The 21,051-nt window shown below is 39.1% G+C and overlaps 2 protein-coding genes across 11 annotated transcripts; one reads left to right on the forward strand and one right to left on the reverse strand.

The window, feature by feature from the left end:
- The first annotated feature begins 832 nt into the window (after positions 1 to 832).
- Positions 833 to 13,062, forward strand: LOC104442273. Of its 6 annotated transcripts, none has more exons than XR_005550642.1 (16): positions 835 to 1,786; positions 2,051 to 2,590; positions 2,675 to 2,782; positions 2,862 to 4,865; positions 4,950 to 5,066; positions 5,206 to 5,388; positions 5,476 to 5,538; positions 6,349 to 6,420; positions 6,503 to 6,766; positions 7,598 to 7,717; positions 8,345 to 8,404; positions 10,094 to 10,134; positions 10,277 to 10,354; positions 10,461 to 10,545; positions 11,380 to 12,384; positions 12,641 to 13,062. XR_005550642.1 is itself a non-coding variant. In XM_039311705.1 (15 exons), the coding sequence occupies exons 1-15, from the start codon at positions 902 to 904 to the stop codon at positions 11,503 to 11,505; spliced, it is 4,746 nt and encodes a 1,581-aa protein (XP_039167639.1). In that variant the 5' UTR covers positions 835 to 901; the 3' UTR covers positions 11,506 to 13,062. The 6 variants fall into 6 exon arrangements, 1 of the variants encoding a protein (XP_039167639.1); XR_005550643.1 differs by having other exon boundaries at positions 11,380 to 12,144; XR_005550644.1 differs by lacking the exon at positions 2,675 to 2,782.
- A 2,456-nt stretch (positions 13,063 to 15,518) lies between these two features.
- On the reverse strand, positions 15,519 to 19,838 carry LOC104443269 (2-alkenal reductase (NADP(+)-dependent)). 5 transcript variants are annotated; one of them, XR_005550462.1, is made up of 4 exons: positions 19,512 to 19,838; positions 16,778 to 16,965; positions 16,457 to 16,585; positions 15,519 to 16,320 (listed from the first exon to the last, which is right to left on the reverse strand). XR_005550462.1 is itself a non-coding variant. In XM_039311311.1 (2 exons), exons 1-2 carry the CDS (start codon positions 19,743 to 19,745, stop codon positions 16,857 to 16,859), a joined length of 324 nt encoding a protein of 107 aa, XP_039167245.1. In that variant the 5' UTR covers positions 19,746 to 19,838; the 3' UTR covers positions 16,639 to 16,856. The 5 variants fall into 5 exon arrangements, 3 of the variants coding, with proteins under 3 accessions (XP_039167245.1, XP_039167246.1, XP_039167244.1); XR_001986677.2 differs by having other exon boundaries at positions 15,519 to 16,585; XM_039311311.1 differs by lacking the exons at positions 15,519 to 16,320; positions 16,457 to 16,585 and having other exon boundaries at positions 16,639 to 16,946.
- Between the last annotated feature and the right edge of the window lie 1,213 nt (positions 19,839 to 21,051).

The raw sequence follows: 21,051 nt of genomic DNA on the forward strand, positions 1-21,051 counted from the left end.
ACTATGACACATTTACCCCACTAAAGGTATTTTCATCTTATTTTTTATGTTTTTCTTTTTTCTCATTTTTTCTTCTTTTTCTCTCTTCCCTTCGCTAGTGAGGGTTGCCCTCGCCTAGGTTGGCTAGGGCCGGCCTCGTCAGCATCGGGTGAGGGTGGCCCTCGCCTAACGCCGATGAGGGCCGAGTGAGAGGTACCCCCTCGCCAATGTCAAGTGACGGGTGCCCTCGCTAGATTTGGCGAGGGAAGAGGGTGAGGGAGGCCCTTGCTCGACCTAGCTGAGGGCTGCCCTCGCTTGACGCATGAGAGGGCAGCCCTAGCCAGCCCAAGCGAAGGCAACCCTCGCCCGACGTCGGTGAGGGCTGCCCTCCACCATGGCTAATAGAGGGAAGAGAGATGAAGAAAAAAAATTTAAAAAGTAAAAAGATCAATATGTTCTATAGTTTATGATAAATGTGTCACATAAATAAAAGTTCAAGGTTTTTTGTGTCACGAAAAAAAGTTTAGAGTAAATATGTTATGGTTGGCAAAGTTCGGGGTTTTTTATGTAAAAAGAAAAATTAGGTAAATTTGTCATTTTGCCCAAAATTTGAAGTTTTTGGTGGTCTTTTTCATAATAATTTATTATTAAATATTATCATTAATGATAAAAATATTTATTTATTTATTTATTTATTTTACAAGCAATATAAACGATTAATTTTAGAAATTTTTTAAATTATTATTTTTTACGAAATAAATCGAGTGTAAACAAAAAAAAATTGATGAAGCAATTGACATTTTTTCGCATTCGATACGATGATTGCGGAAGATCAATCCATATCTGCACCAACGTCACGCGAAAAACGCAGTCGCGTCTTCCTGCCCCGTCGTCTTCACCTCTCTCTCTCTCTGCAAAAGACATGTCGAACGGCAAACCGGCGCTCCGCCGCGAGCCGCCGCCCCTCGCGGCCGCGGCCGCCTCCCTCGCCTCCCGGCACCACCTCATCGACTCCCTCACCTCCCACATCTCCCTCTACTCCTCCCGCTCCTCCTCCTCCTCCGCCGCCGCGATCCCTAGCTCCTCCGCCCCGCGGTCCTCCATCCTCAAGTGGCTCTCCTCCCTCGGCCCCCACCAGCGCCGCGCCCACCTCACCGTCGTCGACCCGGACCTCGTCCGGATCCTGATCCGGATGCTCGGCCACCTCCGCACCCGCGGCGCCGGCTCCTTCATCCTGCTGCCCGACCTCCCCGAGGGCGGCCTCCCGGGCCTCTGCTACAAGAGGTCCCGCGGCCTCCTGTCCCGCGTCGCCGCCGAGCCGGACGGGCCGGAGAGGTCCGTCTTCGACTCGGTGCTGCTTTTCAGCTCGAAGGAAGGGGAGGGCGCCGAGGGTTGCTCGGTCTCGGTGGATTGTCTCGACTCCGTTACCGTTAGCGAAGGGTTCGTGGAGAGTGTGGATTCGTTTGTGGAGACGATGGATAAGGTGTCGAATGGAGGGTTTTTGAGGGGCGAAGAGAGCGAGTTGGGAGCAGATTGGGTGGAATTGGGTTGGTTGAAGGCGAAGGGATATTATGCCCTGGAGGCTTTTGTGGCGAATAGGTTGGAGGTGGCATTGAGGCTGGCTTGGCTGAATTGTCAAAGTGGTAAAAAGAGAGGGGTGAAGCTCAAAGAGAAGTTGGCGATGGCTGGTGTTGCGGCCAATGTGTTTTGGAGGAAGAAGGGTTGTGTCGACTGGTGGTCGAATTTGGATGCGGAGGTGAGGCAAAAGGCGTTAACTTCAGTATTGGGAAAGTCCGTGAAAGCCCTGGTACACTTCAGGAACTTTCTTATATAGTTTCTCATCGAAAGGTCAAACAAGGTTTTGAACTGATCAGTTAGTTGTTGTCTGTTACTTATATGAACACTTTATGATGGATGGATGTTTGATTCTTTGACGTAGTATGCTAGTTTTCACTCCACAACAATTGTTTTCAATTGCCCTTTGTTAGGCATCTTGGTTGCTTGAAGTTAAGAAGATGGTATGGTCTATGGTCTAGTTTCTGACCTTTTTTTTTTTTTTTTTTTTTCAAAGACCCTGGAGATTCTGACGGAGGTAAAAAGTGCCTCAAAAGACAGGCTGTGGGCTTTCTCTCTGGAACCACATCCATCACTGAAGTACAATGAGAATGTGTCTTTGCAAAGAGTGGCACCAGAACGTGCATCTGATGTAGAGTTTGGTTCAATGGTTATGCATAACTCTATTTGCCAGGGACATTCTTTTTTCGCCAATGTCTTCAATCGTTTGCTTGTACTTCGAGATGCCATTACATTAAAATCGTGTCTGGAAAGTGACTTTGATGTACGGAAAGTATTTTTTAGCTCCCTGAACACTGTTGGTACTATTTCTGATTGTATACTAGCAAAACTGCGGGGATTTCTTGCGATTATATATCTTGAGTGCACAAAACTTGAGCTTCTAGGAGAAGAAAGTTGTAATTTATTGCCTAATAAGTCCAAGGAAAAGCATGGTGCATCAGGTTATAAAAAGAAAGGGAGGCCCGGTAATTTAAAGAGGCCGAATTCTACTGGTACTCCCAAAAAGGATCATTGTCTGACTGAAAAATCTTGCAAGGTAATCATTTATTTAAATTTGCTGACAGTTTTGTTGATGATGCCCCACGAATCTATTGATGATTCATTGTGAATAATTTATTAGGCTCATAATTTGTCATCCCCCAATACTTTGAAGTCAGCAAGCAAGATGCATGTGGTTCGTCAGGGGAATGAGTGTCAGTTGGAGAGGTCATCCTTGATAGTCGAAATGGTTGCAATGTTTTTTTCTTGTTCAAATGAAGTTCAAGTCTTCTGATTTTAACAGTCTATAACTGGTAGCATTTGGTCAGGAATCTGCCAAAGGAATTGTTGCTGGAAAAATCCAGACATCTGCTCGGAGGAACAAGAAAGCAAAACGTAAAAACAGAAATTCTGTCCTAGAAATTTCGAAGGAACATATAAATAATGAGAGGTCTTCCACCGGTGCTTCCTCTATCTCTAATACCTCTCAAGACAAGGCTTCAAAGTTGCTCGAGGGCACCAAGAATTCAACTACCTCCGATTGTGCAAATCATGATTTTAGCAGAGAGTACATCCTTGGTTCAGATTCATGTTCTTGCAGTTCTACATGTGGACCTTGTGGAGTAGAGGGGCAGGCCTCCAAAAGAGATAAAGAAGACTCCTCTATTGGTTCTACAGTTGATTTGGGTTTTGGCAGTTTGGAGTGTTCAGAGACTTCGAATACTGCTGTTGAAAATCCTGTTTTTTCTTCTGTATCAGAAACACTAAATGACAAATTAAGTTGTAAAAATATACCTCTCAATTGTTTCCCTAAAGAGACCGATTGTGTCCCAGTCAATGGAGAAACTGCCATTCAGAAATCTGTCAGCATAACTCAAGCTGATGTGAAATCTGCAGTTTCCAAGAAGCAAAGCACCGTCTGTGATTTGAAAGAGGACTCCATGAGGGAGTGGAGGAAAGGAGATTCCAATCAACCTGTACATATTTCTTCTTTGGAGTGGCTTTCACATGAGTGGCCCAATGTATCTAGCACTTACATTCCATCAGCTAACTCTCATCTCCCAACTGCCACTGATAGATTACATCTTGATGCTGGTCATAATTGGCACAATCACTTCCACCAACCTTTTTTATCAGTGGTACATCAGACAAGGAATCCTCCAATTGAAAGTGGGTGTAAACAGATGCTAACACGACCAGTACCCATGAGTTCAGATTGGCCCCCAGTGGTACGAAATGCTTGTGGAGTAGCAGCGTCATTGACCTGTGGTTATGACACCGGATTCCTCTCAAGACGTCATTCTACTTTCCATCAGGGTCTCACTACTAACAGTGGGCAGTATAATTCAATGGCAAACAACAATGAAAAGAAGTACTCTGCTGATTTTGTGGACATACCTGATTTGTTAAATACACAGGAACTCGTTGATGAGTGTGACAGCCACTGGATATCAGAAGAAGAATTTGAGGTTCATGGAGTGTCAGGGTTGGATTATAATCAGTACTTTGGTGGAGGTGTGATGTACTGGAATCCTTCTGATCATCCTGGGACTGGTTTCTCACGGCCTCCATCCCTCAGTTCTGATGACAGCTTCTGGACTTGGCAGGAAGCAGAGATGAATCGGACAGTTGATGATATGGTTGCATTCTCTTCTTCATACAGTACAAATGGTTTGGCTTCACCTACTGCTGCTTCATTTTGTTCTCCATTTGATCCTCTAGTTACGGGACATCAGGCTCTTGGGTATGTCGTGTCAGGGAATGATGTACCTGGTCAGACGCTGCATTCTTCATCACCAATTACGGACAAAAAAGGCGAGGATGAGGCTTCTGGATCTTCAGCCAGGTTGCCAGGTGATCTGGAGGGAAAGACTGGGGACCCACTTCCCTATCCTGGTTTAAGACCAATTATAATTCCTAATATGTCAAGGGAAAGACCAATCAAGCGAGGTCATGATCTCAGAAGTCCTCGTGTTCCTCCAAGTAGGCGGGAACAGCCTCGTATAAAACGGCCACCATCGCCTGTTGTTCTTTGTGTACCAAGGGCACCGCGTCCGCCTCCACCATCACCTGTGGGAGAATCCAGAAAACACAGGGGCTTTCCAACTGTTAGATCTGGTAGTTCTAGTCCAAGGCACTGGGGTATGAGAGGCTGGTATAATGATATTGGGAACTTGGAGGACAGTTCTCTGCACATTGATGGCACTGAAGTTGTTATGCCATCTTGGAGAAATAACAATATTTCAGCTCATCCAGTCATCCAGCCTCTACCTGGACGTTTGCTGCAAGACCATCTTATAGCAATATCCCATCTAGCTTGTGATCAGGAACACGTAAGTGTATACACTTGACTATGCTTCTTCCTTTGTTTTTGGTGGTACCGTCCATGGTGATTAGTGAATGGTGTTATGAAACAGCCAGATGTCGCCTTCCCTCTGGAACCACCAGAAGCAGACAATCGACCTTCTCGGACAGCATCTCTTTCTTTGATGCATAGCCTTCTTCACGATGAAATTGACTCATTCTGCAAACAGGTAGGAAAGTGGATGCAGAGTTTTTCCTGTAACATTTCCAGGCTTGTCTCTTTGGAGCTTCCTTATGATATCCTTTCCCGTGAAATTTGAATAATTTGGTTGGATGGTGCTTTGACTCTGTTTATATCTGTGGTCTTAGGTTGCTGCAGAGAATTTATACAGGAAGCCTTATATCAATTGGGCTATTAAGCGTGTCACGCGGTCCCTCCAGGTTCTTTGGCCCAGGTCACGGGCTAGTATCTTTGGTTCAAATGCAACAGGATTGTCGCTTCCCTCAAGTGATGTGGACCTTGTTGTCTGCCTTCCCCCTGTTAGGAACCTGGTATGAATAGATTTGCATGATTTTATAGTGTAATATGTGGTGTTCTGTAATTCCCTAGGTTGGAGAATTTATGCAAATCTATATCAGGAACCGATAAAAGAAGCTGGGATCTTGGAGGGGCGTAATGGTATCAAGGAGACATGCCTTCAGGTACATCTGCCAAGTGTTCTCTGTCCTCTGAAGCTTTCTCATCTTGCTTTCCAAATTGTATTTGGGCAGAAAAAATAGAACAGATACTATTTGAGAAGTACATCTCTTTACTCTTTTATTGACGTCACAAATACGCCACCTCACAATTCAAGGCTTGTTCAGACCTTTAAAATAATTTCTGTCTTACTAATACTTTAAGCTTTTTGGGTTGGAACTTCAAGAATGGTATTGGAGTCAAGTCTTAGTTCTTCATGACTCATTATTTGATAATTGGTTTACTATATGGTTCTCGATTGTCTTATTCTCTGTTCATGAATTCCACTTGACATTAGTCAGGTTTGCATGTGAGTTTAGTTAGAAGTATCCGATATCGGTTGACTTGACGTTAGTCTAGTTTGCATGTGAGAGTTTGGTTAACAGTATTCCATGTCACTTGGTAATGGGAGTTTGTCCAGATGTCATACATCTTTAGCCTCTTCACCAGAAATTTACTTAAGTCTTGGAGGTTGAGATTTTATTACTCTCTCTGTTTTCCTTTTATTGTTTATAGTTTGGGCAACATATGTTTAGTGTGAGTGATTTTTTATGTTTGAATTTGCCTATCATGCGTATGAGCTCATTGCATGAAATGAATGCAGTACTTTTCCTGCGTTTAAAGCTAAAACAAATAGCCAAATAGTTTTAGATTTATTTTATTAATGCTGATTTGTTTGTAAAAGGAAATTTCTATTATTGCATCTTCATTAAAGAGTACAATTTACCATTTTGTTATACGTGGGAGGACTCATATTGTGCCAATGCCTGTTTCAGCATGCTGCTAGGTATCTTGCCAATCAGGACTGGGTTAAAAGTGATTCCCTTAAAACTGTGGAAAATACTGCTGTAAGGCCATTCATGCTCTTCTGTTTTCACTTCTCCTTTGCCTTCTCTTTTCCGATATCCTCATAGTAGTACATTTTGGTAGATTCCTATCATAATGCTAGTGGTGGAAGTTCCGCAAGATCTGGTTTCATCCAGTGCTTCTAGTGTACAATCACCTAAAGAAGAACCAAGTCACAATGGTCAAGAATTATCCAATCTAGCACAAGCACATTCAGATGTGCAAGAAGATTCTGCCCCACAAGTGTGCCCCCAGACAAACTATAATAACACTGATAGTTCAAAATCAGTTCGTCTCGACATCAGCTTCGAGTCTGCTTCACACACAGGACTCCAGACAGCGGAGCTGGTAATTCGTTTTTCACTTACAGAGATATAGCTTCACATTTTAAAGTGTTAAGAGGATTACTGGAATCCAAGGGAAATTTAGTTGTGCCTTTTGTGAAGTTATTTTGTCAGAGATATCTCAATGTAATTGTTGATACCAATGTCAAAGACTGTTTCTTTAATAAACCGCAGAGAACACTTTTTTTCCTGGTTAGGGGTGTTATTAGAGTTATTTTCTTGGGTCTTTGATAATAGTCAAGCTAAATATTAAGGAAATGAATGTGAGTATCCCCATTAGCTATTCTAGTGTTTGTCATCTGGTGTTAGGCTTGTCCTCTTATATTAGCTGAACTTTAATGAATCACTGATTTTTCTTAGTAAAAGGTTAGTTGTTATGTTCTAGCTCCAAGGAGAAGAATATACCTTGCATGAATTTATTATGAAGGAGGTTCATTTGTATGAGCTGGAGCTGCATTGAGTAATATAAATATATATAGTTAATTTGTTTGGCTCAGCCCCAAAATTTTCAATTATTTCAAGATCTGGTTTTCTAATCGTTCAATTTGCACTATATAGACCTGCAAAAAGTTTGATATCATTGTTAGAGCGTGATGAATGGAATGTTGAGAAGTCATTATATTCAATGCTGTTGGTATTGTGTACATAGATTTGCACTACTTGCGAATGCAACAAACTTCAAGTGTGCTTATGCCTTGATATAAATGACTTTTCATGGGTATAGATGATGGCTGCACTGCTTTAAACATTTTGGGATAATCAGACTGCTAAATTCAGAAGTCTTTCTTAACCGTGCTTTTCCTGAAAATTTGGTCCTTGGTATCATAATATTCAGGTAAAGGAGCTAACTGAACGATTTCCAGCTGCCACACCTCTTGCTTTGGTGCTAAAACAATTTCTGGCTGATCGCAGCCTGGATCAGTCTTATTCTGGTGGTTTGAGCTCATACTGTCTGGTGAGTCGTGCTATATTATGTCTAATTATGTTCAACTCGTCTCAATAATGAAACTTATTATGGTTGATCATTTTGAGGAATTAACCTCTTTATAAGGAGATCTTGAAGACTGTCTGATATGTAGTAATTGCATTTACTCAAACAACTCAGCAGGTTACTTTGATTGAAGCTATCATGAAAATTGTCCATCCTTAGCAAGTGTTTCATTGTTTTCATTTCAGCTGCTGATGCAGACTTTGGTCTAATCACATAGCCTTTTAATGGAAGCTAAACCTTCAAAAATTTTATCTTCTTCAGAAAATGGGGCTTTTCAGTATCTTATTCTTGGAAGAGAACTAATATGATAGAAAGTCAAAAATAATATATTTTATTGTAATCTGGAGCAACTACAGATGTGTTACCAATATAATAGATCTTTTCTCTTACTTATAAAAAGCAAAGAACTAATATGATAGCTACTATATGTGATATCAGTTTTCTTAATTAATTCGGGATGAAGAATGAGGCATTTTTGAGTCTTGTCTAATATCATAAATGCCCTGATTGACTTGCACTAGCATGTTTCTTGACCGGATGACCGGCCAATGTGATCTTTTTTGCCATGTTGATTCTTCCATCCTTCCGCAGGTGCTACTGATTACACGTTTTCTTCAACACGAGCATCATCTTGGACGATCAATCAACCAGGTAGACTTTGATTTTTTTTCAGTCTCGATGCAGTAATTTTTACCTTTCGTATATAAAGCGATGATATTGTATGAGAAGCAGTAAAGCCATAGTGCATATTGTCAGAGATTCTTCTTCCCCTTTTTTCCTTTTCTATCTGTGCTTCTTGCACAGCTACTATACTCCATATAATTACCTTATTTCTTGCTGTGGAGAATATTTGTGCCCAAATTCAAGTTGCCTCTTCTTTGATTCATTCCTTTTTTCCCCCTCTTTGTGACTGGAAAACTGGAAGGTGATACTTTAAATGTTAGGTAGAGGTCTGCTGCTTAAGTAGTCTAGCTAATTCGAATGTTATGCTGTCCAGCTTTTGCCCTCTTGTTGATTTGAGAACAGCTTTGTTATGTGACTCCAACTGCTGTTCTAAGCAGTTTAATTAGATAAAACCTTACTGATAAACTAAGCAACTGTAATCTTTCATGTGATTCTGCATTGTATTGTTCAATATTTTTTAGCGCTATTACAGCCTTACTTCTTGTCGGACATGAAGCATGAACATTACTGGCATTTATATGTTTTGGCACTGCTTGTAGTAATGGATTGGATGTTTAAATTCTGCATTGTCTGGGAAGGCTTGGATATTGTCAACACAGCAAGCTGCAGCAGATTAAGTTATTGATGATAACCTGATATAAATGTATTGGTCCCTCTTTATCCACCCATTTGAGAGTACATCTTTATTTGGGCACATTATTTTGCGGCGGATTATAATGAACTGAAATTCGATCATTACTATTCTGGTCAGTATCTTACCAAGGTTGTGACGGTATTGATGGCCTATTTCCGGGGGGGGGGTGTGGTGAATTCTCACTTATTGCTTATGCGGGGAGCAAAACGGAATTTGAGGCATGGATCTCATCAGACAACAATTTCCACAAAAACATACGCTTTTGGTATCTGGTTCATAACGCATGTGAAAACACATACCTTATGCACTCCTCCTTGTGCATATGTTGGGTCTTACTTGTGATATATAGGACATGGACATTATCAGTTTAAATGCTAAACTGAGGAGCAAATGCACCATAACAGGAATCATGGAGAGTCTCTGGTACCATTTTAGACTACAGTTTTATGCAGCCAAGGAATAAATCTGCAATGCTTGTCAAGACTCTGGCATATTCCTTAATAGATGCTCCAAATTTCTTATCTTCTTATTGTATACTTGCTACAAGATAGATGGCTGGGATACTTAATATTTGTCACCTACTGCCTGTTGTGTAAAAGGTTATAAACGTTTTAATACTTCTTGGACATGTTGGACTGGTAATAATGCTTGGCCAAGATACTTGCCTACTAATAGCTGCGTGGAAGGTGTTAATATATCAACCTCATCATTTTCCAAATATGGTTTGCTCTAATAGTTGTTGTGATATGCTTATCATGCTGATTGATTAACAGGCATTTTTTGTGTTCTATGGATATGAGGTGTCAAAAAATGTTTAGGCCTTGCTGCAAATTTGCGTAATACGTTTATCACTTGATATTTGTAGCTCTATGTTGTAGTTGTTTTTGGCAATTGCCTTATTGTGGTCTGATTATTGGTGGCAGATTAATTCGTTTGATAAATTATTGGAGTTCAATTTTAATTTTATCTTGCTTGTGTTTATGTGAAAACCTTACTTTAACTGCAGTCATATTTTTTTGCAGAACTTTGGAAGCCTGCTTATGGATTTTCTTTACTTTTTTGGGTGAGTCAAAGCTAGAGTTTTCTTTTCCTTATTTACATGGTTTCAAATTATTCATCATCATGGACTATATCTAGTCTGTTAGTTTTGAAAGTTAATCCAGTTTGGCAGCAGTTATTGACGGGTATATAATTTGATTATCTAGGAATGTGTTTGATCCTCGTGAAATGCGTGTGTCTGTCCGGGGAAGTGGTTTATATCTAAAGAGGGAAAGAGGTTCCAGGTGACATATGCTTCCTGATTCTTTTTATGAACTCTAGATTGAAATCTGCATGATGGATGAGATATCTAAGATGACACCTTTTGATGAAATATCTTGCCTTCTGCAGCATTGATCCTATTCACATAGACGATCCGCTTTTTCCTACAAACAATGTTGGGAGAAACTGCTTCCGCATACATCAGTGCATCAAGGTGTGTGTTAGTGGAATTTCAATCATCTGGTGGGCATCTTGGCACAGTTATACCTAACTCATAACATGTGCATGTTGCATAAAGTGAATTGTAGAATATTTCCTCCAGAAATTAGAACTACTCAGTGCTTACCTTTATTCATCCTTCTAGAATATCTTCTGTTTTTCTTATCAGTAGAAGTATATCTATAAGAGGTGGCAAGGGGATGCCAACTTGTACAGAAAAATCTATATTTTCTACTGAAAGTTGTAGGCAAGGTACCTGCCTCTAAGAAAGGAAAAGCCAAATGAATGGAGGCACCTTATGAATGCTCAATAATTTAATATTGACATGTTCGCATTTTTGTCCAGAAATTTTGCATTTAGAGATTATGAAGAAAAGTTAAAACAAACAGGTTAGCGAGTGAAATTTCTGAAAATTTCAAACCGGAAGATTTGTTCAAAGTACTTAAAGAGTGGACCTAAATGAGTCTATAGGACTGATTAGTTACTATGAACCTAAAATTATAGTGAGAGTTTATGTTGCTTCATTTTGGCTCTGATGCTCAGTATTTTGTACTGGTAATATGAAGGAAACGCATATATCAATATAAGAACTTTTCATACTCTATCCTATCATGTACTTGGAATTTCCTTGTCAACAACTTCTTGTGCAGGTAGAGGATTTATCCTTTAATGTTATCTTTTCCATTTTAATTGATTTTTAATCATGCACTTCTGACCTTAAACGTATTTTAGGCTTGTATTAGCATCTTGAAAGTGTGATGATAATTGAGGAATTTTTAATTTAGATCTATTGTATGTTTATGATATTCTGGATTGTCACTTGTTGCAGGCATTTGCAGAAGCATATTCCGCTCTTAAGCAGGAACGAACTTGGATCCAAAACAATGGGGATGCATGTTCAAGGCCACCTTACAGGCTGCTTCCCAAAATCATTCCAAGCATCGATCCATCATGAGGTTTCTACAGTATGAGAATTCTCATCTTTGAGTGGCATTGGTCAACTGCTATAGTACAAGCGCCAAATGTAGTGGTTTCTATTTGGCACATTTGTGTGCATGCTTGCAGAAGTTTTAATGTCCCAGATGGTCGGACTGTTAAAGTAGAATATGCATGTCCACAGCCACACCTTGCCCGGGGCCCACAGAATGTGGGACAAGGTGACATTGCAGCTTTGGACGCTTATGCCTGGGCACTACAAAGAAACCCTTCTAAAAGTTTTTAATTGCTACATAGACTTTGCCTAGGTGTTCTCTTGGGGTTTGAGATAGCAGCATTCCTGCAACTCCCAATGTTGATGACAACGAGAAATTACATGTTAGCATTGCCATCGAGAAGCATGCTCACAGCAAATCGGTAAGTGAAAATCTGGGTGCTGCAAGGGGACCTTTCTGAAAGCTGTTGCTTGTGGCATGAGTTTTTCTTGAGGCGCTTCATCACACAGTGCAAAAGAGTTTTATGACTCACGTTGTGTTGTGTTTGAAGTATTTGCCAGAATATATGTTGGCTCCCAAGTTACAGGGCATAGCTGGAAAGCAATAGCTGAAGGGCAGAAGCTGGAAGGCACTCTTATGTATGTGGTCTTATGGGCAGGATGGTGAGTTTCCCGTTGCAATGACTGCTGCATAGTCTCCTGAACTTGCTATATTCTCCAACTTGTTGACTGATGAAATAGCCCCATCTAGCAATTGAAAAGTCTATTCCATCAACAAGCATGGGATATGGTGGAGACTACAAATTCTTCCTTTCGACGTTATCTATCTTCTCATGCAAAGCAGTGCTCCCACCAAGATATATATTAGCATACTAAGGACCACAACTCATTGAAATAATATCTGTAAGTTGGCCCATAAAATCAATTTGCTTATGGTAGCCTATAATTGCAATTATGGCTTCGTGATGTCATAGAAGGTTTCTGGCTTCGTAAGTCAGCTCATAAAATCAATCAGAGTGTACATGTGGTGTTAGTATTTTCTTTCTATTATTCTTGCTCTTTCAATTAAGGTGCAAGAGGGAAATTCCACTTTGCCTTCATTCTTGTTTGTGTAGCTTCAGGAAGTGTTTACCTGACTGTTTAAATGCATTCTTTCTAGGTTGCATTTGTTAAATGAAGAATGTCATTGATATCGGATTTTGGCTACTCTGCTCTTCACCAATCAACTGCTCTCACTAGGAGTTACTTTTCATGGACTGCAAAATCATGGTGAGATCCCTATGTTACAAGTGACATTAGCATGGCGCACATCGTGAGACGGAGCTAGTGTGTGAATGTGGTGTGTTTGGATTGGATGTTATTGTGGTTCATCAGATGAGATTCCATTCCAGACTATTCAATGAATGAAATGCTTAAATTTTCATTTTAGGACCTAGTTTTTCAGTGCTACAATTCAAAATGTCTTAGACATGCCATTTAAATTCTTTGCCTTTCCATAGTCACTCAAGGATATTTCTTGGTGTATTTCTTCCTGCAACTGCCTTCTGAGATTATTCTAATCGTAGAAACCTTTATTTGTAATTTGTAATTTGTTTTCCCCTTGAAAAACTTTCAAATGCTAGAAGAGGCTAAAGAAGCTGCGTTTTTCTGAAATAAAAGTCACCTAAAAAGGCAGCCTTATAAATAACAATTGTCCTGAAGACTTCAGAAGACTGCTCTGACTAATGCCCTTTTCTGGGGAGATGTGCTGCGTCTTTAACAAATTGTTATCGAAACTAATACACTTTGGACAGAGATTAAAAGGACGGGCGCTTGATCCACTAACATGAAGGTAATATGTTGCAATCCTACTATTGCATATGGTACTTGCTGCATTCTGTCAATTTGTAAGTCAATTTGCGCCAGCATAGCACCATTAGGTCTTATCAATGTTGCTTTGTTTGTGTGGGTATAAGCATTCTGGAATTGCACTAAACGATCAACAACGTGCAAAAGCTAATAGGAAATTTAGGATGTGCATGACAAAATTTTCGCTATGTCTTTATTTTTATTTTTCTATTTCACGGAGCAAGTTTGAAATAAAAATTCGTTTGATAACACAATTTCATTTTTATATTTCTAGGATAGATTTCTATTTCAAAAATAGATTTGAAACAGAAATCAAAAGTTAAATTTTTTATTTATTAAATTTCTGAAACAAAAGTGAGAAACGAAAACTCTCCTCATTGTTTACTCTCATCACCGTCTACCACCACTTGTTGCCTATGGGATGTTGGACGCCATTGTTAATTATTAGATGGTCGTTGCTCGCCACCGGTCGGTACCTGCTCATTGTCAGATGTCGAACGTTGGCTGCCAATGGCTATTGGGTGCTATCTATGTAGCACGGATACTCTCCGGAAGCTTTCGTGTCGTGTCCAACACTTCGACATGTGTCCGACACGCTCCAACATGTCTCGACATGCTCTGACACGCGGTCAACGAGTGTCGAAAAACCTGACACGTGATCAACTCTCTCCGACACGCGAGTCTAGAATTTCAACACGCGATTCTGATACGCATGGGTCAATTTTAAAAATTTTATAATACTTAAGGGGTCAAAATATAAATATACACAAAAAAAGTAATAAAAGAAGTACTAAAATTGTTAGAAATATACACGCACGGGGTCATTTTTTTTTTTTCAGTTTTGTTTTTTTAGAATTGTTTTATTTATTTTTTAAAGTCTTTTATTATGAAAGAAGTAATAAAAAAAAAATGCTATATATGATAAATAAATAAATTTAAAAATATCATTTCAGCATTTTCTTTAAACAATGTTTTTTTCCTCTAAGTTTTGTATATTATTGTAACAAATTAAAATAATGAATGGTATTATTTAATATTTTTCGTGTAAATTAATTCTAGGCTATTTTTATTATTATTTCTTTATGTATTTATATATATATATATAATATATAATATATAACGTGTTAGAACGTGTCGAAATTATCTATTTTTAAGAAATGACATGTCGGCGTGTCGTGTTGTGTCGTATCGCGTGTCACGTGTCCGTGTCGGTATTACATAGATGCTAGTCACCCTATGCTCGATGCCGGTTGCCTACTACTAGCAATCGCCCACCGGTTGACAAATAATGACTGCTGCCTCCCTAGAAATAGAAATTTTATTTTATTATCAGATAAATTTCTATTTTAGAAATAGAAATTTTGATTCATTTTCAAACACATTTCTTTTTTCGGAAACTCATCAAGAGAATAGAAATTGATTTACGTGCAAGAAATTTTGTCATGTGGACTCTTAAATCATGCGTGATAATTATTTTATCTCTCTATATTTCTATTCTTGGAAATGGGTTTGAAATAAAAATTCGTTTGGTAATGCAATATTATTTTTCAATTTTTGAAATAAGTTTTTACTCCATAAATAGGTTTAGAATAGAAATGAGAATTAAAAAGTTATATATATTTTTTATTTCTAAAACAAAAATGGAAAATAAAAATTCTTTTCATTGCTTGCGGTCACTGCTAACTGATTACTCACCCATCATTGCATGTCGTTTCTCGCTATTGCTTGGGAAATATTGTGTCGTTATCAAATAAATTTATATATTTTTAAAAAAAATTGTGTGGTTATCAAATCGTATTTTTATTTAGAAACTCATTTGGAAAAATATAAATAGAAAAATTTGTTTCTCAATAGAAATTGATTTTTGAAATTGAATGGTAATCATTTACGCACTTACTCGATCGAAAAACGACCAGCGGTGCTTGCAATTCAAATAAACGTGTCATGATTTATTTTATTCTTTTGGCGTCAAGTAGTGTTATTGGAAAATGTTGTATCTTGTGGCTACAAAGTTATATATGTTAATTTTGTCTCAATTCATGTCATTTTGAATTATAACAAGTGTCAAATCATGTCAGAAATTGTCGGTAGATGGTTGGGAGTAGACACAAGTAAAGGCACTAGGACATTATAGACTTGTAACAAATTGACTGTCTATCACAGTAAATTTATGTAAAGACGACGACAATTGTAAATATCTCGATACTGTATAACTGGTTATTACAGGAACAGCCTTATTTCGTTATTGCCATCAAACTGGCCATCAAAACTCATTCTCATCACAGCAGAGTGGATCAAGTACACGGGTGCACGTCCTCATTCTCTTGCTACTTCTACTAGTTGTTTTCCGACATTGCCACCGTTCAAGAGCCGAAATAAAGCCGACGGACCATCATCGAGCCCTTCCGCTGTATCCTCGATGTACACTATCTTCCCCTCCCTGATGTGAGGCAGCAGGAATTCCAGGAACTTGGGGTACGCGGCGAAGTGATCATAGACAGCGAATCCCTCAATACGGACTCGTTTGCAGATGGCGTGCATCAAGTTGGTGACTCGCTCATGCGAATCGCTACTGTACGGCGACACCATACCACACAAGGCTATCCTGTGGCGAACTTTCATGTTGAGTAGCACCGCCTCGAGCATTTTGCCCTCGACATTGTTGAAATAGATATCAATACCTTCAGGAAAACATCTGTCAATAGTTCAAACATGCAAGTCATCACAACTCTGTATTCTTTTTAATGTTGCAGCAGCTCACAACAACTTAACGTCGCGTTCTATATGTCTAGGACATGTTTTGGCATGAAGTTTCGATATTTAGGGAACCGACCCCTAGCTTAATGCAAACGTTTGATTCGCGAAAGAAACAGTCATGGATTCATAAAAAAAACTTGTGGCCACAAGCCTCTTCAAAGCAGCATCAAGATCGCGTTCTTCTTTGTAGTTGAATGCATCGTCGAAACCAAACGTGTTCTTCAACATATCAACCTGCGTATTTGGGCCAAAAAGAGAGCAGTGTATGTAGGTAAACAATTTTGTGGAGTATCACTTATGGTGAATTCATTTTAGCCCTGCAAATAAGCTAGGGAGAACAATAAAGTTCGAAACACAACAGCCCCCGAACCTTTTCTTTGCTTCCGGCGCAGCCAACAACATAACACCCCATCAGCTTTGCGAACCGTCCCACGATCTGTCCAATCGCACCAGCCGCCGCCGATACGAAGACGGTCTCTCCTTTCTTAGCGGAACATACCTTGTAGAAGCCAACATAAGAGGTCATCACCGGCATACCAAATAAAAAGACGGAATAGCAATTATCAGCTAATCGATGTTGGACTTCATTTCTTTCTTGTCGAGCGATACTGCCCGCTGAGGTATGGATAAAATATTTGCATAACTATTCACCGAGAAACAAAGAGCTACAGAGTCCCGTCAATTGACATACCAAGAATGCCAAGGTAGTAGGAAAGAGGCACATCAGTGTGCTCGAGGCCTTCAGGGTTGGTGATGAGACTGAACTCTTCTCATCCAGTCGTGCCCCAAACTAAATCGCCCACTTTGAAATTTGGGCTCCCGGAGTCCACAATTCTGGAAACTCCAAACCCAGTAATTGGCTGCATTTTCCAACATCACCTGGAAATAAGTCGCAACATTGAAGTGTGACAAAACGAGGAAAACCTAGATGTACTAAGAAATTCTAGTGGAACTTTCTTTTAAACAAATCACGAATTGAATGATCGACTCCTTTTTCTACCAATAGGAAATTGCCACATCATTAAATGAGTAAAACTTTAGTCAGACTATGACTGCATACAAGAGCCTGCCTATGAAGCTAGCCATTTCCCTTTTTCCTCATAATGCTAATGGCAGAACTTACATACTTATTCTTTTTAACATCGCTTTTGATATCATTTTGCATGAATTACATATTTGTTTGTCACATGACTTTTTAACTGACAGTGGGGTCAAGACACTTAAATTATATGTATGCCGATCATTATTTTTTGTTTCTAGTCTAATTGTCCAAGTTATACATTAAAATATATATATATACACGAGTTTCAAGTGGTCTCAACTCTTGCTTTCAAGTGTTTTGGATGGGCATGAGAATTTAGGATATGGAGAGGGGCATTTTTGGGAAAATGACATTTTCATATATAAGGGTATGAAATAGTTATTGGTCCCATCTTCACACTTCTAATTTTTATTTTTATTTTTAATTGTGGAACATATGGTCATAAATCAAATAAAGGATAACTTATGGAAATGTGAGAAAGATACATTTTGTCTCCATACGTTTGGCGTTTGTTTTACTGCATCCTGAAGTTTTAGTTTGGGATAATGACATGAAAGCTCACTGTACTTACCTTCAATGTTGAATGTGGTTGCTTAACCTATTTTTAATCAATCTAGTCCTTGAACTCTCAAAAATCCACTCAATCTGGTTATTCCTTTAAAATTCTTACACAGTTAGTTGATGTGATCATTAAATTAATTAACTTGACGTTGGATTTGTTCATGCCAATGTTCATGTGGCTTATGACATCTCTCTCTCATGATTTTTGCCCAAAAATGAATGTAAAAAAGATTCGTTGACTTGGGAAAACAATGTGACGATCCACATCATTATTTGGGTGTAACAAATGCAATGCACATGATGTAGCAACACACTAAACGGAAGGATTACATTGGACGGGTTTTTGAAAGTTCAAAAATTAAATTGAATAAAAAAGATCAGGAGCACATTGAATATTGAAGAAGTTCAAATCACCTATGTCTTTACCCAATTTTTTTTTCCAGTTAATAATGAGTCTTTGTTCACAAAAGTCAAATCTACTGCACATATCTGCGGCCAATCTCCATCACTAAATGGCGAAGATGAAGTGACATAAGGATTGAAGTGTAACATTCTTTTGTCAAACCCAAAAGCGTTATTTTTTTCTTTTTTTTTTTGTGGTGTTAGGTTTTATTTTCACTTGTGGGCAGGTGTATTTGGTAACGTTTTTATTCAAAAATTATTCCAAAGAACGAAAATACAAAAAACTATTTCTATTCCAGAGAACAATTTTTTAAAAGAATAACGCGTTTGGTAAACTTGTTATTGGAATATAAAAAGAACAAGAATACGTTTGGTAAACTTGTATAATTTTTTTGTTTCTTTTAATTTTTTAATATTTTTTATTGTTTTCCTTTTTTTTTCTTTTTCTTTCCTTTTGGTCGGTCGCTTGCCTCGGCCATGGCCGGCGACCGGCCAACGACGGCTGGCGGTCTTGCCCAGCCATAGTGAGGCTCACCGGCCCCGGCGAGGCCAAGCCTCGCCGTGGCGAGCTCGAGCTCACCCGGATCAAGCAAGGCCGAGCTTTGTCGGGGCCCGCAACGCTCCGGCGAGGTCGCCGGCCCTTGACGGCCGGTCACCGGCCATGGCCGAGGCTAGTCACCAGCCAAAGAAAAAAGAAGAAGAAAAAAACGATGAGAGAATAAAAAAAAATTTTGAAAGTATTCCAGAAACAATAAACAAGTTTTTTTTGTTTCTTGTTTCTGTTCTAAATTTGTTCTCGAGAACAAAAAATAGATTTTGAACAAAAACCCAAACAAACACATTTCTATTCTTTTTTTGTTCTCAGAAATAAAAAAATAGGAATTGTGTTCATAAACACAGGCCAAGAACACAAACAAATAGGCCCTTAATGAACCGTCGAAAAGACAAGTACTCCCCGAGAAGGCATCAAAAGTTGTTTGTTCATGTATCAATTTTCTGATAAATTTCAAAAAAACCAGGTAGCAAATTACTATCGTGGGTTCTCAAGGTAATCGAGCACCATACCCATGGGTCTCCCTTGTCCTCAATAGCGGAGAATACACAAAATTCGTAGCATTTACACTATACATAAACATACTTTCTCCTAGCACTACTCTGGTCGAAATTCGAGCAGTAATTTTCTCCTTAGTCACTTAAATTGTTAGGTCACGTGAGCATCACGGGTATCCATGCCATCCTATGGGCACGATGAATTGGATGCGCATATAGATGCACCAGACTGCTCACCTGTGAATGGATCTTTGAGAAAAGAACGATTAGCTCAAGAAATTCCTCAGGCAGAGACAATAGCTGTCAACTCTATCTACGAAACTTCAAAAAGACACACAAAAAGAGAAAATGAAAAGGGGGCTTTGCTTACGGAGCCGGGAGTGTAAGGCTTGAGCAATTCGTCGGCAGTTCGGTTCCTGAGGAGGCGCATGTAGGTGTCGCAGGACAAGTAGAGATTCTTCACCACCACCGCTTTCGACCCTCGAGGAACCTCCAGCTTCATCTCTTCCCTCCTCACCTCCATGTCGTCCACTGTGGGATAACAGCTCACGTAGTCACTCAGCGCCATTTGCTTGTTGCTTACCATCGCACCACGCTTCTCCATCCTCTCTCTCTCTCTCTCTCTCTCTCTAGTGCAATGGGAAGAAGTGCTGTCTTGACTCGCACGCGTTCGGAAACTGCACACATAAAATCAGTTCGTGTGGTAGTTGACATTTGTAGTCCCAAATTTTATCTGCGCGGTGCTGACATGTAGCTTAATTGACCAAAACGAGGTTTGATGCTTCATAGGCAGAGATCCCGCGTAGGGCGTGCCTTTGGACTTGCTGATCGATCAAATTTGCTGTAAAGTCACTTTGCAGCATTTCTTTTCTGTGGGTCTATAATCCAAACTTAGGACAGGCTACGCAAGCAGATGAAAGCGAAAAAGAAGCCATGGAGCTAGAAATTAATTGGTTAGGTCGGCAAGCAACATCAAGTGATGGTGATCGGGAAAATCACAACAAAAAAAGCCATAAGCTTATTGTACTTATGTCAATTCAGCTTTAAACCTTTTAATTGTCTCGATTTAGTCTTAAACTTTTTGACAATGTGCCAATTTAGTTATCCAACTAATTTTGATCGAAAATTACTGATATTGACAATTTTTGCAATTAATTTTTTTCTTTTCTTTCTTATTTCCATCTTCCTCTGCCGATGGCTAGGCTTCAACAATAGCTAGCAAAGACTAAACTGGCAAATAAATAAATAAAAATTGGACTTAATTAGACACAATTAAAAAATTTATAACTAAATTGACATGAATTTAAAAAAATTAGAATTTTTTTTAAGTAATTTTCCTAATAGTTGTCCATTGTTGATAGCACTTGTATTTTTTCATCATCGATGATCAGTATTTCGTAGAAGAATAAAGTCAATTGTACCTAGGTACCATCATGTGCATTTACTATTTGCACAAAAAGAGATGGTTTGAAGAAAACTGCATGGTGTTACCAACAATCCCCAGCCACCATGTTGAGAAAGACATTTCATTCTCTCACAACTCTATGGTTTCGGGTGAGGCTACAGATTTGGTAGCTAGACCTTTGAAAGTATGAATTGAACTAAGCTATGATCAATAGGGAAAAGAAAATGAAAGGATTTTGTTGGTTTATTTGGCAAAAGATGACAGAGATGACAATGGATTAATATAAAAAATTGAGAATCGTGAAAATTTACGCTTTTGCATCTATGCTTGGGTTGATCTTTTATTTCGATGGTTTTACTATCAATTTTTGTCAATTTAGTGTCAAACTAGAATTTTGTTACTATTAGAATTTCGTAATTTCTATGGTAAAATATCTCATTTTGCTTGGAGTTTTGTTGGAAGATATGATTCCTGAAATCATGCTCAATTATCGATAGACAGAAAA

This window comes from Eucalyptus grandis, chromosome 4, assembly GCF_016545825.1.
Source record: "Eucalyptus grandis isolate ANBG69807.140 chromosome 4, ASM1654582v1, whole genome shotgun sequence".
Classification (NCBI taxonomy): domain Eukaryota; kingdom Viridiplantae; phylum Streptophyta; class Magnoliopsida; order Myrtales; family Myrtaceae; genus Eucalyptus; species Eucalyptus grandis.